Source organism: Camelus bactrianus, chromosome 4 (assembly GCF_048773025.1).
Source record: "Camelus bactrianus isolate YW-2024 breed Bactrian camel chromosome 4, ASM4877302v1, whole genome shotgun sequence".
Classification (NCBI taxonomy): domain Eukaryota; kingdom Metazoa; phylum Chordata; class Mammalia; order Artiodactyla; family Camelidae; genus Camelus; species Camelus bactrianus.
This window is the reverse complement of record NC_133542.1, coordinates 61,934,388-61,949,104: the sequence shown is the minus strand read 5'-3', so window position 1 is coordinate 61,949,104 and position 14,717 is coordinate 61,934,388. Positions and strand designations below refer to the sequence as shown.

The window sequence follows — 14,717 nt, the reverse complement described above, 5'->3', positions numbered from 1 at the left end:
ATAGATAATTATCTATATATAAATAATATATAAATCTTGACTCCATTTAATTTCTCAAAAAGAGTCAAGATGCATCCTAATTAATCAAACAATTATCCTTTAGGTTTTATGTGCAGCTTTTCTAGCGGGATACACTGCTGTGTAAGAGTTTTGCCTCTATCCCTCCAGCAGTACCATTCTTCTTCCAATAGGCTTTTTAATTAAGAAGCTGAGCAGTGTAGTTGAATCGCCAGTGCAGGTTTGAAATACGCCCCCTTATTAACTTGAAAAATTTGCATCAGTTCAGCATGAGGGGAAGGAGCCCTTTGCCCTCTACAGTGAAGTCACATTTTCTGAGCACCTCACATTCTCTGAATTAGGTACTTTTACAGATACTCCATTAATATCTTTTCATTCTCACAACAGCCCTTTAAAACATAAACTGTCATTTTCTTTTACCAGGTGAGGGAGTGGTAGCTCAACAGAGTGGCAGTAGCTAGTGAGTGACCCACGATCACAAGAGTTGGGATAGAGTCATCAACTGGACCAAGGTGGGGCCGATTACCAAGTGCAGGTTCCTTCTGCTACTCCAGTGCAGACTCAACCACAATCTAGGTGGTTAAAAAAATAATTAAAACCATAGAGCTAGGAAGGATTTTAGTGCTGATCTGGTCCAACCTTCCTGGTTTACAGATAGGGAAGCTGATGCAGAGGGACGGTGATCATCTGAGGCCACACAGCTAGTGAAGAGGCAGACTGTGATTCAGACCCAGGTCAAGTCCAGTGACTTTCCCAGTAGAATATACTGCCAGTCCTGGAACTTACCTTGCTGACTTCAGACTTGGGGTACCGTGAATATTAATGCCATGGACAGGACATAGCCATAGGTCTGGCATGAAGTCTTTTGCTAAACAGCCTCCTATCTTACCACTGCCCTGCTTCTAAAATGCATCCAGGGATCTGCTGTTCCATAGCTGTAATTTGTTTTGTGATTCCTTGAGGAGCTGCCCGTCCTGAGTGCAAATCAGCAGCCTGGTCAGGTACAAGTAGAGCGCTGAGTTTCACACTAGGCTCTGCCTTCCATTTCCCTCCTACAGAGCTGGGTAACACTTCACTTTTAAGAGGCCGTTAATTAGCACTAGATTAAAAGTACAACTATTCAAGCTTTACTTGCCTCACCCATAGGAACACTCTGAGACTCAAGCCAAGTTTTTCCTGCCAACTGGAATAATGGAGTACCTCTCTGTGGACTATCTCAGGCTGGAGTGTACACTGGGACTGACCCTCCCAGTCAGTCAGACGGTGCCTATTCCTGGCCTTTGAGGAAATCCAGGGCAATGGAACCCAAGATTTCAAATACTTCAGACAGGAAAGGCTGTGAAACAACTTATGAAAAAGTAGAAATTCGTATCATATATCATTATTTTTTTCTTTTCTGAACACCTGGCAAAGGGCCTGGCCCATGGCAGGTACTTAATAAATATTGAATGAATCATTGCTCCAAAATCTTCAGTTCTATATAATTACTCATAATGATAAAGGACAGGAGGGACTTAACCAACTTATGTCAGTGGTCTGCCTTTAATTTTTTATATACCTTATAAAAGACCTTGTCTGAAAATACTTTTTAGCTAATGTAATGGTGTTGTGTTGGGAAGATTCAGGTTACTGGAGGGCCTACCATCACCATTAAGTAATGTAAATAACAGCCAATTAAGTAACTGAGGGCTCAATACAGGCACCTTGCTATGTGCTCACAGGTAGAGATTAATGTTAACCATCAATAAAGCTCCAGTATATGGGCAAATGATTGCAACACAGTAATTTATACAATAATAGAAACATAAAACAGGTACAGTGATGGTAAAAAGGATCAGGTGGCCAGATTTATTTAGAGACTTGTGGCTAGGGGCAGGAATGCCTAGAAAGATTTGGGTTGGCAAACAGGAATCTGTAAAATAGGAAACAGGGAAGGTAATACTTGGAATGGTTGGACAACCTAACCCCACTCTTTTGAACAACTCAATCAAAGAAGGTAACAGCTATCACTTCCTGAGTATGCCAAGAACTGTAGCAGGTATTTTAATGTCTGTTATCTCACACCTCATGTCCAATTCTGGAGGCAGGGATCATTTTCATCATTTTCCAGAAGAGGAAGGGTTAAATGACTTTGACTTGCCCATGACCACAAGGCTAATAAGTTGGAACTGGAAGATAAGCAATGCTGAAGTTTAGTGGTTTTCAGAAAGTGTTCTGTGGATTCACGAGAATTTTGCAACCATACACAGGAGGTAAGGCAAGGGGATAAAGCCTGTTCACCAGGCCCACAGCCTGCTTCAGCCACAGCAGCTGCTCTTTGATCTACTGTACAGATAGATTTGCATGTAAGACTGTTTGAATAAGGGTATTGCTGCTCATAAAGATAAAACCACCACCACCAAAAAACACAAAAACACTGCTGTAAGTGAGCAAATGTGCTTCTTGGGGGCTATACTCTGCAATTTAGTCAACATGGTAAATAATTGAAAAATTGCCTGTACTAAGCACAGCCTAAAATATTTACATCAAAGAAACAAAAACATTCAGACCACACTTATCTTCATTTTGAGCCAGCATGAGGGCCAAGGCACAAGCACCATTCAGAGATGAGGTAGACCTAAATGCCGAATGCCAACGGTGACAGCACTTCCTTCCAAAAGCACAGGCAGCTAGAAGACGCCTGGCACTGTTTATGTCAAGCCAGCCCACAATATTATATCCATTTCTCTGCTGCAAACCTGGCGCCAGAGACCTCAGCCAGCATTACTGCCTCTGCAAGTCCCCCACTGACAGCAAAGATAGATCTCCTGCTGCCAAGTGCTACCACAGATAAAGTGGCTCTAATAACCAGTGGAGTCACTTGTGATGCACTTTTAATTGGATCAATTTTCTCTCAATTATATAATCTTTGAAAATCGGATGCAATTTCATAATCAGAACATGGGGCTTTCTCCAGGTGAAAAGCACAAGACAAACTAGTTCGACATCCTTTTAATTAGCTCCTTTCCTATCCCTTGGCAGCTATCACAACAGAAGCCAAAAAAGTAACACTACCAAAAAAAAAATTTTTTTTTTTGAGTAGCTTGGCTTAGCAGATTTTGCTTCTGTGAAAGCAAGGTAATAGTTCTTTGGCTTGTCATCAAATCAGCCCTGCACCCAACGAGCAAGATATGCTGCTTAGTAAACTGCAAAGCCTGAAGAACCGTGTCACAAATTCCCTCACCTGCTTCTGGTCCTTCTAAAAGCACAAGATTTCCTCCTTTTCTGAACTTTAATTATAAGAATAAAAGAGAGGGTGGTGGCTCGGTTTAAAACAGGGTGTTGGTGACTATAGACCTTAAGGGCTGCTTCTGTACACATGTATGTGGGAACAAGATACGGATTATCTTTACATAAGGGTGCTTTTTGCTGAATTTTGACTTAGGTAGATTCTGACTGCTCTCAAAGAATGCAGCATCAGATATCAAAGCAAAGCAGCAAGGTACAACTTACCCTGTCTTCCCCTCCCGAATGCTGTATTTAATCAAAAGACATGAACACCAGTAGTGAAGAAACAATTATCAATTGTTTAATGCTTGATAGAGGAATGGAAATAAATCCTCAAACCAAATATTATGCATACCTTGAGGAACATACAGAATAAGGACCCAACAGTTTTGTTTTAGTAATGAAAATGAGATGTGTCCACCTCTCTGCTCTGCTGGCCCTGGCCTGAGCTGTGCAGTTCCTCAGACCACTCCTAGCACAGGTCAGGGGAGAGAGGTAATATGAAAAATGATGAGCTCTAGAGACTACCCAAGGGTGTTTGCTGACTATATTAGCATATATTTTTGTTTATTTCCATCTTCCTATGCTTTGGCATAATTTCAATTCATACGCTCCTTTAAAAGGTGAACAATTTCCAGGCTAAAAATCTTCCAGCCACCAAGGGTCAACCCATTCTCTGTCACATCTGCAATTAGAGACCAATCCAAGATGGCACAAACCCACAGAGCCGAGAGGTACTGCTTCCCAAAGGGACTATGCATCTCCCTTGGTGGCAATGAAATGGTCTTTCACACTGGTAAAGGTGGTCAGACCTGAGACCTCATGCCACAGGGAGATAGTGTCTGAACTGCCACTGAAAGGTGAAGCAGATCCCACTGAAGCATGCACACTAAATGCAGCAAAGTTCAAGAGGAAGTGAGACAGATGGGGCACACTATAATGGGAAGGAAATAATGGACCAGGGTGATCAAAGTCAAAAGAGTTAAATCAACAAGGATTCAACACAAGGGCACATTTCAAATCCAGGGGCAAAAAGGCTCTCTACTGAAGCCTTGGAAGTGCCTAAGTTCTAAGTAAACTTCAGCTAACCTCATATCATGTGTCCTATTTGGGGCAATGCATCTGTTAAAGCTCTAAACTTAGGGAGGTAAATAATGCAAATAAAAAAAAAACCACTGAAAGATAGAGCTTCTAAACTTCTAGGACTAGCCAGCTGGAATCAGGACACGGGCCAAATCTACTCTATAGAACCACCAGCAACCAAGAAATAAGGGAAGTTGGCTGGGGAGCAGAAGAAACTGGTATTTCTCAGCCCCTAAGGGGTAGAGTATCTTCTCAGATGGTAGCTGTAAATCTTAATGCAGTGATCCCAACAGTCCAAGACCAGCAGCTGCCCCTTAGGAGTGAGTGCGATGCCCACTGGACAGGTGAGCCCCTCTCGAATAAGGACACTAAAGCCCCCACCCTTAGGGAAGTGAAGAATTTCCTTGCGACTGCTGTCAGCCACGATGAGATCACCACGAGCATCCACACACATGCCAGCAATGCAGCGGAAATCCTCGTTCTCTGAGAAGAAGTGGCTAATCTGGCGACCCAGCTGCCCATCAGGGCCCACGGAGCCAATGGAGAAGCCACCCTCCAAGTGGTGCTCATTCTGCCGATTCTCCAGATTGAGGCCCAAGCCCTGGGTGAAGTAGACGGTGCCCTCAGCATCACAGGTGACGAACTTGGGCCGCACAGCACTGCAGAGGCAGCTGTATTTGACCACCCCTGCTCCTCGGTCAACAGTGAAGCACCAGAGCTTCCCACCTTCCACATCAGTTACCACGAACTGGCCAGATGGGAGGGCTGTGATGCCCCAGGGTTTGCTCAGCTGGCTCCTGTGACAGGCCACGCAGTGGCCATCCAAGGTGTACACCTTGAGGGAGTTGTCATAGCTGTCAGTCACACCAATCAGCCCGTGGCAATTCATAGCCACTGAGAGCGGAGTGAGATTGGGCAGATCAGCCCCCAGGAAGCTCAGCACAAAGCTGTCAATGCCGCTGGGGCTGCGGCGGATCTCCTTCAAAAAACCTTTGCGGGTGAAGACTTGTATACGGTAGTTGCCACGGTCAGCAACCAGCACCTCGCCTTGACTGGTCACGTAGAGGCTGACCGGAAGGTTAAACATGCCTGGCGTGCTGCCTTTGGCCCCCATCTTCTTGAGAAAGAGGCACTGCTGGATACTGGCAGCTGTCTCAGAACCCCGCTGCTTAGCAGGCGAGGCCCTCGGGCTGGCAGCCACCTCCTCGGGGCTCATGTCCATCTCTCTAAATGTGACAGAGGTAGAGGCAGCAGTGGCTGCAGCCTCCACGGCCCAGGAGTCTTCCATGTTGACTGTCCGGGGCTTCTTAACGGCCTGCCCGATTTGGAGGGGGCCGACATGGCCGACCTTCAGGAGCTCCACGTCCTGCAGGGTCAGCTCCCGGGGCAGGCTGGCTGTGAGCTCTGGCTCCTCCTCGTCGGCCGTCTCTTCCAGTAGCGCCACATCCGCCTGCTTGATCTTGGCCAGGAAGTAGTCGCAGCGAGACACAGCCTGCACCTCGGCGATGTTAAGCAGGTAACTCTGCTCCTCCACCACCTGACTATTGGACTTCTCCACCTCAGCCAAAGAGCCGGTGAAGAACTTCCGAGAGCGAGCCAGCTCTTCCTGCACCCTGTGCTCCTCGTGCCCGTACTCCTGGAGCACTGCTTTGTACCGTGCCTGGAGGTCCTTGGAGACGCCTTCCAAGGCTACCTTCCGCCGCTGCAGCTCCCCCATGAGCTCCCGCAGGCGGGCCAGCTTCTCGCCGAAGTCCCGACGCCGCTCCTCAGCTGCCTCCTTGACGGGGAGCGTACAGTGGCCGGGAGGCTGGTGGTCCGCCTCCCGGCAAGGCTCACACAACACGACGCCACAGCTCCGGCAGAACTGCCGGGGCAGCCGCCGCCCGCAGGACCGGCACATGAGCAGCCCCACAGCCTCGCTGAGCCCGGCCGTGTCGATGATCTTCAGCACTGTCAGGTTGTCTGTCAGCTGGGTCAGGCTGGTTATGCGGGTAATCTTGCTGCAAAAGGGACAGCGGACACCATTGATGCTACTGGCCAGCAGCTTCTCCAGGCACTGGCGGCAGATGGTGTGGCCACAGTGCAGAAGCTTGGGCCGCAGCTGCTCCTCCGTGAAGGACTCCATGCAGATGGGGCATTCCAGCACCTCCCGGAGGGCGTCCAGGTTCAGGTGCGAGGCTGCTGCCGCAGCCATTGCTCTTCCTGCGAAGGGGCCCGCTAGCACAGCCTGGAACAGGGCAGCTCAGTATTCATGCTCCAGGGGGTCAAGTCCTGCTAAAGACAAAAAGAAGCCATTATTCCACTGACTCTATGAGTTAATTCACTCAAGAAACATTTAGAGAACAGCTACTCATTCCATCACTGACTTGTTTAACAAGTATTTATTGACGTCTACTCTACTAGGCGATGGTGAAACACAGGAAAAAAAAACAAAGTATTGCTTAAGTGGGTGAGAATTCATGTTCTGGAGTCTCTTACTCTTAGTTGTGTGACCTTAAGGAAGTAACTTAAACTTCCCAAAACTCAGTTTCCCTATCACTCATCTATAAAGTTGAAATAATAATGATGTCTACTTTATATGTTCTTTGGAAGGGTTAAATAATATGATGCACTTAGTATAGCACCTCACCAGCAGTATGCCTGATAAATATTAGTGATTATTTTTACATTTTTTTGAAGTTTACAACTCATAATTTACATTAGGAGAAAAATTAAATACAGGAAAGGATTATACACAAGGTTCTGCAGGAGCCCAGTGGATGGAGTAACAGATTCTGCCTAGAGGAACTGGGGAGGGCTTCCCAGAAGCAATTACACTCCAGAGATCTGTTGAAAGAACAAGGCAGTGAGAGATAAAGGCATTTTAAGCAAAGATCACTGGGTGAGCAAAAGCATGAAGACTTTTTTTAAAATTGTGTTATATAGAGTCTATCATGTCATGTTTAGGGGTCCTAGGAATCATACAGAGAAATAGAAAATTAAAGTTGTTTAGCTTTAGGTGATCAGCAAAACATTAGGTCAGAAAATAACATGAATTTTTCATTCATCTGTTCTGTTTACTTACCTACCATCTAGGACTAGGCATCATGTATTGTACTAGATAGATACTAAGGTTTTCAGAACACAAATCTTGCCCTTCAAATGCTCAGACTTCAGGAAAGGAGACAAGACATGTGGGTAAGCAATAATCAAGGCATAAAATAGAATCACAAATGAGATATAAGCTAAGTTCGATGGAGGGTCAAAGGCATTCACTCTAACTTGAAGGGAAACAGTTTTCTGAGGGGAGATAGCATTTGATAGGGTCCTGGAAGGACGCACACATGTGTGCAGATAGGGGAGAGGGGGCACTAGGCAAAGGGCATGGTCTTAACGAAGGCTAGAAAGCAAGGGAAAGGACAAGAGCTTCAGTGTATTAGAAACAGCCTCTCTGGGTTTGTTTCCTCTTCTGTAAAAAGAGAATACTGCCATTACAGGTCAATTGCAAGGATTAAATGGGATCCTATATGTAGTGTATAAAATGCTAAAATTTGGCTCAATACCAAAAGTCTTAAATAAAATTTAGTTCTTTTCTCTCATCCTTGGGTTAAAATTGTGGGAGAACATGGGAATTAGAGTAACTGATCTGGAAAGGTAAATTGGGGAGTGATTGTAAGAAGGCTTCAGAGCCAAAATGAGACCTTTGAACTTCATTCTGATGGGCACAGAGAAGCAACGCAGGGTTTGGAGCAGAGAACTGATATGATCAAAGCTTGAATGGAGTGGGGGAAAAGAAAGAGAAACTAGTTTGGAAGATATGCAAAACTGCCTAGTGGAGGTTATGGGGAACCTGAACTAGGAGCAGGTGATGGAAATGGAAAGAAGATGCACCTGAGCAATATGCCATTAGTACGATCCCTGAGAGTTGTTAGCTGAGTGGATTAGGTGGGGAAGTGGTAGAGCTAAGACAGTCAAAGATTCAAGCCCTGATGACTGACGATCTAAAAAATAGTAGTGTCTTATCAGGGCAGTTTATTTTTGGCTGGAAACACCCTTTCCTACAAGCAGTACATACCATGAATACTCCCACCCTCCTCAATCCACATATGCTCATGAAGTAGAACCACAGAGATCTCAGTGCTCTGCAGCTGTCTGTCAATGTCAATGTATACCAAATCAGAACGAATAAATCTAGCAAGGTGAGGCACATGGATACATTCAGCCCTTCTTAAACGCAAATCCTACTGCTGCACCTGTGCAGTCTTGTGATCTGCAGATGGTCAGCCATCAAGGAGGAGGAGGGCAAATTGTCTTGGTTCTAAGGACAATGCAGCAAGCTAAGGAAAGCTTTGCAAATGTCATCAACTCTTTCTCCACCCATATACAAGAAGGGGGGTCAGTGCAGACACACATATTACAAATTTCCCCCAGATTTAGCTTTGCATCACAGTCTGACAAATATTCAGTAACAGACATGCACAATTTATCAAAGTCTATCCAACCTCCCTGAAATCCCACTTCCCTTCCTGGAAAGGAAAGAGTATACATCTAGTGCCTATTATACGCTAGATACCATGCTAGATGCTTCATACACTTTATCCTCTTCAGCCTTCATAATGACCCTATGATGTAGGTACTATTGTTATTACACCATTTTACAGATGAGGAAGGTAAGGCTCAGAAAAACTGACTCGAAGTCACACAGCTCAGACACAATGGGACTGTGCAGTAAAGTTATCTTTAACTTTGTTTAACCCAACATTACTTCAAGCTTTTTTTTTTAACCATCATATAACATTTATTAATAGTTTTCTCTAGACCATACTCTGGGAAATGCTGCCTTATAGCATAGAATTTTCTCCATAGTTAAGGAAGAATAATAATAATGAGATTTAGCTGCTATAGAGTGGGTTAGATTGATCTACTAGCTGAGTGACCCACTCCCACATACCAGCCTTACAATCTATTATGACTCAAATCTATGCCTCAACAAAATAACACATTACCACATATCATGAACTCAAAAGGTCTCATGTGAATATCCAAAGCTATGAATGCTTAATTCTTAAATGTCATGAGTCTGGGTGCAATCGTATAGAAATAGTGATGGAAACCTTAACTCTGGATCCATGCAAACCTCCTCAGTTCTAAACCAATAGCTTCAGTCCTCTCTTCCATCATCTGGGACAACAGACTGAGGGCAACATTTGATATTTGGATCCAGAGCATGTTACCTTACAATGCACAGGGACATCTGTTCTCAGAACTGGCACTGCAGCTCATCTAATTAAACAAGCCTGCCAACTTGTAAAAATACCAGCAAATGCTTTCTCCAGTTTTCTGGAATATCATACCACCCCTCCTTCAATAAAAAAAGCTTCCTGCCTCCCTGTTTAAGCCACCCACTTCTAAGCCCACGTCCATCCCCCAAACCGTCTCAGCTGTCTGCAGCTTCACTAGGCTCTGAGGCAGAAGACAATGTGAAGGACTCCTTTCCTAAAGCTGCCACGCTTTGCCAGGGAGACACGAGTTCCCATCCCTAAAGCATGAGGCATGGAGGTAGCCTCGGATCTGGAAAACGCCTGAACCACGTCTCCTGTTTGTACGACACGGGAACACCGCTTTCAGCAGGATCCTAGTCTGATACGCAGCTATGTGACAGACAGATACAGCCCCTCTGCTCCAGAAGGATACACCTGGTCATTAGTGTTAATACCGAGAAGGATTCAGATGGAAAGTCAATTTGAACTCAGTTTCCCTGAAAAGACAGATGAGTGTGTGGAAGTGTCTTACCATTCCAAGTCTTTACGTTAGCTGCCCATTTTCTGCCAAGTATAAAATATAAACTAAATCAAAATGAACCCCCAACATGTTATTTACATCTTCGGCTGCCTTCTGGATACTTGGACGTATTTCCTATTGTGCCCTTTGTACTGTCAACTCTTGACCCCTCACTTCATCTCACCTCAGCCTACCCCGCCACCAATTCCTTTGATCTCATGATAGCGCACACCCCACGCTGATACTAGCCCAGCTCTGATTCAGCTCCAAATGAGAATCTACCCGTTAAGCTGCATTCGCTCCAGCTGCCCTAAGACTCAAGAAAATTCTATGGTCATACCGTAGCCTGATCTAGCTGCCTCTGGCACCACCAGGCTTTCTCCAATCCATGATATAAATAAACGAGGGTAGCAGAACAAAAACAAACAACAACAACCACAACAAACACGTACAAAAACCCAGTGAACCTTGAAGTCAGAAAGAACTGAGATCAAATCCGCATGTCATTTCCAAGTCGTGAGACAGTGGGCAAGTTATTCAGCCTCACTAAACCTGCTTCCTTTCTTATAAAAAAAGGTTACTGTGATAACTATAGATAATGATAAAGTGCTTAGCCTGAAAAGTGGTCAGTATGCAATAAAAAACTGCTATTTGTCATAATTTTAGTGACAGGAAGAGTATTAACAATGTAACAACTATAGCAAAGCATTCAGTTTACAAACTACATTTTGAGAGGATGAAGAATCCTTCCTTTCACAGCCTATAAAGGCACCTAAAGATTAATAAAGAAGACTTGTCAGCGTTGAAGGAATCTGATTGAGGACACCAGATACCCATGTTAGAAACTGATGGGCAAATGCATTTACAACTTCTCTTGCCCGGAAAATACCAAGCGAGGCATACAGTTAACTCTGCAATAAATAACAGTTTTCCACAGCAATAGCAGGTGCAGCAGCAGTGGTGGCCACCACCCAGCCAGTGAGAAAGAATGAACAGGCACTTTTCAAAGATATCAGGTAATAATGTTTCTAAAATTAAAATTCTGAGCCTTCTCTGGGGATTGTTTTACCTGATCTCAGAATCAAAGGATTAGAGATGACCTAAGGTTTCAAATCTCTATAAAATGCATGAATCCACACCATGGATAGTTAGTTGTCTAGATGTCTCTATTCCCTATGACCAAAACTGGAGGGCTTTAAGCAATTAATTAAGCAGATCTTTACTGAGTACCTACTATGAGTCCAGCCCTGTGAAAACACTGGAGATATAATTTTGAGCAGTAACAGACAAGAACAGAGCTCCTCAGGTAAAAACTAGAACACATGTAAAAGAGAACCTACATTTCCTTTCACAAGACATAAAAGTCCATCGTGCTGTTGATACAGTGTGCATGGACAGTGATGCACTTCCAGGGCGCCATAGACTTCTGACTACCAACCACTCTCCAGACATGAGTGTATGAGCTCTTAACTATTGGAAAAGCCTTTCTACTAAAACTAGTATAATATAACTTATGAGTCAGACAGATCTGGGCTCAAATCCCTGTTGTGCCACTTGCTATGGAGCCTTGGGTAAATCATTTAACCTATTTGTTTTCTCATCTGTAAAATGTAGAATAGCACCTAGATTGTTGGCAGGATCACTGGCAGGATTAACTGAGATAATGCACATAATAAGCACTCAATAAATGGTAGCTATTAGTGTTTGTAATAGATTGAGGCTGATGAGGGCAAGTACTTGTCCAAGATCACCTAGTAAATTAGCAGCAGAGGAAGGATTCTGGACTTCAAGCCTCTGATTACTGGGCTGATTCAATTCTCACTACATATTTTGCTTAGGGGTGTGTTTGTGGATATTCCAGCTCAGTCTCTGGCCTTCTGATGTAGCCCTTGTGATGTTTCTGAAATGGTCTCAGCAATGCTGTAGCTAGTCCTGGAGCTGACAGAGCAAATGCTGTTATTCTGTCCCAAGGGAAAGAAGCCCACAAGGGATCATTCAGAACAGGAGTTCCTTTCCGGAATATGGGCGTCTTCAGCCTCAGTCCCTGCTATGAAGTGTTTTTTCAAGCCAGTGGCCCCCTTACCTCACCCTCTAGTCTCTTGTCTCTCATCCTGCCTGCTAACTTCAAGCTCCTCCCCTTATCTACCCACTGGTCCTGGTCTAAGAGTAAATCAAGAACAAAGTCCAGGGCTACACCCTACTTAATTAGATAGATTTATTCCTTCTAGAGTTCAATTTGATATTCGGTGATACTCACTGGGCAATTCTTTTATTAGAGGGGAACGGGTTGAGATAAAGACTAAAAAGCCCCCAGCAAGGAAAAAAGCAAAGAAAGAGGGCCTATACAGGGTTACAGAGACTGGAATATGAACCTAGTGTTGCCATCTCTAGCTATAGAATCTTAGACAAGTTTCCTTATGTGTAAAACTGGATATAGAATAGGGCTGTTAGGAAAACTGAGTAAGAAAACTGATACGAAAATTACAAATTACTAAGTTTTGAGCACATACTCTGCACTAGACACAAAGCACTCTGATTTACTTCACTGAGTTTTCACAGTAATCTATGATGTAGGTCTTGTTATTAACCCCATCTTTCAGATGAAGAGCCATACACAAGGAGGTTAAGTAATTCATTCAAGATCATACAGTCGGGGAGAGATAGAGCCAAGATCTGAATCCAGAATATCTGACTCTAGAGCAGAGTTCCCCAGCTTTGGCACTATTGATATTTTGGGCGATACTTCTTTGCTGTGGGGGCTGTCCACTGTAGGATGGCATCACTGTAGGATGTGTAACAGTGTCCCTGGTGTCCACCTACCAAAAGCCAGTAGTACCCCAAACCGCAAATGTGACAACCAAAAATGTCTCCAGACATTGCCAAATGTCCTCTGGGGGACAAAACCACTGCCAATTAGGAACCATTTCTTTAGAACTTGGCACGGGACTAAATGCTCAGTACATCAGAGTTCCCCTTTTCTTGTCTCTCTCCCAGCCCAACACCTCGTTCACAGAGCCACTGTAATGGACCTTATGTTGGATTAATTCAATGTGCTTACATAACTGATAAGGAAAATAAGGCCTGAGATCATGTTCCTCTCATCCCCTGCAGGTGTCACATACTATCTGTCACCACAGCTTGGAGGGACAGGCAAAGGGGAGCCTGGGCAGATGACCTTGAATAGGTTCCTGCTTTATGATTCCATTGATCACTCTCTTCTCCCTCACACCTACCACTTTCAGCTGGCCAGGGGTTCAGAGTGGAGTGAGTGGCAGTACCAGGGCTGTTCATGATCAGGGATCTCTGGTTAACAAGTGAGGGAGATTCTGCCCCTCACAGGGAAAGTTAGTCTCCTTCAGGACTCCTGATCTCCACCACTTTATTGCTGACTCTCTGAATTCTGCTAAACTTCATACACTCATACAGTTTCATACATTACTTCTAGGTCCTTGGGTCCCCAGAACTCCCTTTGCTTCCCGTGCAGAGACATCAGGAAAATTCCTTTAGCAGTCCAAGACACCAATCCAGGACTCTATTCAGAGTTTCTTAATTCTACAGCCCAATTAGTACATCTCCACCCACCATTCAACCCTTCCTGAATCCCATTCCCAACTCTCTTACAATACAAAATTACAGCCTTTTGGGATCTACATTGCAACCCTCGCCAATTCTTCACTCATGTGCCCTGAATCCCTCTGACATAGATCCTTTAATCTCTGTTTCCAAATCTCTGCAGCCTTCAGGACTGCATCACAGTTTAACACCCCAAACCCACACCTCACATCTGTGCCCTCCCTCAATCTGAGCTCCCCCCCACCTCCTGCATTCCACCAGGAACCCTGCCGCCTTCACATCTTGCTCCTTCCTTTTACCCACCCATATCATGTGTTGCTTCATACCAGAGCTAGTGTTTCTTCTTTTTGCTAATGAGACACTGCTTCCCCCCAAAACTCTGATTCCCCAGATTCCACTCGGGAAAACGCTTCCTCCTAAGTAATTAGGATGGCCCCGACCCTGCTCTCTGATGTTAGCTCTTACCCCCTCCTCCCAAAGCCTAGATTCCCTCAAATCTCCTGAGATTCTGCACCCCAAATCGCATCAGGGCTCGCAAATCCCTTCCTATTTCCGAGATTCTGCACCCCTGATCCTCCAGGGCCTTCAGATGATCCCCTCCCATCTCCCAGATTCTGCATCCGTCTGTCCTCAGGGTCCCCACATTACCTCATACCTCCCGAGATGCTGCACCGCGAATCTTCTCACAGCCCCTCGCTCCCCTCCCCCGGTGCATCTCCTCCGAGCTCCTCAGTCCCCTCGAATCCCTCCCGAGTCTGCCCCTCACCGCCCCACCCCCACCCCGGTCCTGCCCCTCAGATCCGGTCCCCAGACCCTGACGTTCTGGCGTGGACCGGCCGCCGCACGCCGGCACAGTCGCCCGCCCCGCGGCTCAGCCACCGCCCGCGACTCCGGCCGCGGCCCCTCGTCCCCCACCCTCCATCCCGCCCCCTACCTGACCGCCCGCGGCTCCGACGCGTCCACCGCTGCCAGCCCACCCGCCTGCCGCCCTCTGCGCACGCGCCAACGCGCTCCCC

The 14,717-nt window shown here is 45.5% G+C and overlaps 2 protein-coding genes across 8 annotated transcripts in view; one reads left to right on the top strand and one right to left on the bottom strand.

The window, feature by feature from the left end:
* ASTN2 (astrotactin 2) overlaps positions 1 to 14,717 on the top strand; it is an 800,009-nt gene that overhangs the window by 599,777 nt on the left and 185,515 nt on the right. The gene's annotated exons all lie outside the window — the stretch shown is intronic.
* Positions 3,565 to 14,708, bottom strand: TRIM32 (tripartite motif containing 32). 4 transcript variants are annotated; one of them, XM_074362108.1, is made up of 2 exons: positions 14,636 to 14,708; positions 3,565 to 6,639 (listed from the first exon to the last, which is right to left on the bottom strand). In XM_074362108.1, the coding sequence occupies exon 2, from the start codon at positions 6,560 to 6,562 to the stop codon at positions 4,601 to 4,603; it is 1,962 nt and encodes a 653-aa protein (XP_074218209.1). In that variant the 5' UTR covers positions 6,563 to 6,639; positions 14,636 to 14,708; the 3' UTR covers positions 3,565 to 4,600. The 4 variants fall into 4 exon arrangements, with proteins under 4 accessions (XP_074218209.1, XP_074218210.1, XP_010955494.1 ...); XM_074362109.1 differs by having other exon boundaries at positions 3,565 to 6,642; positions 14,636 to 14,703; XM_010957192.3 differs by lacking the exon at positions 14,636 to 14,708 and adding an exon at positions 14,350 to 14,435.

What these genes read in the sequence shown, in the direction of transcription:
- TRIM32 (XM_074362108.1), bottom strand. Translation starts at nt 6,562, where the DNA reads ATGGCTGCGGCAGCAGCCTCGCACCTGAACCTGGACGCCCTCCGGGAG.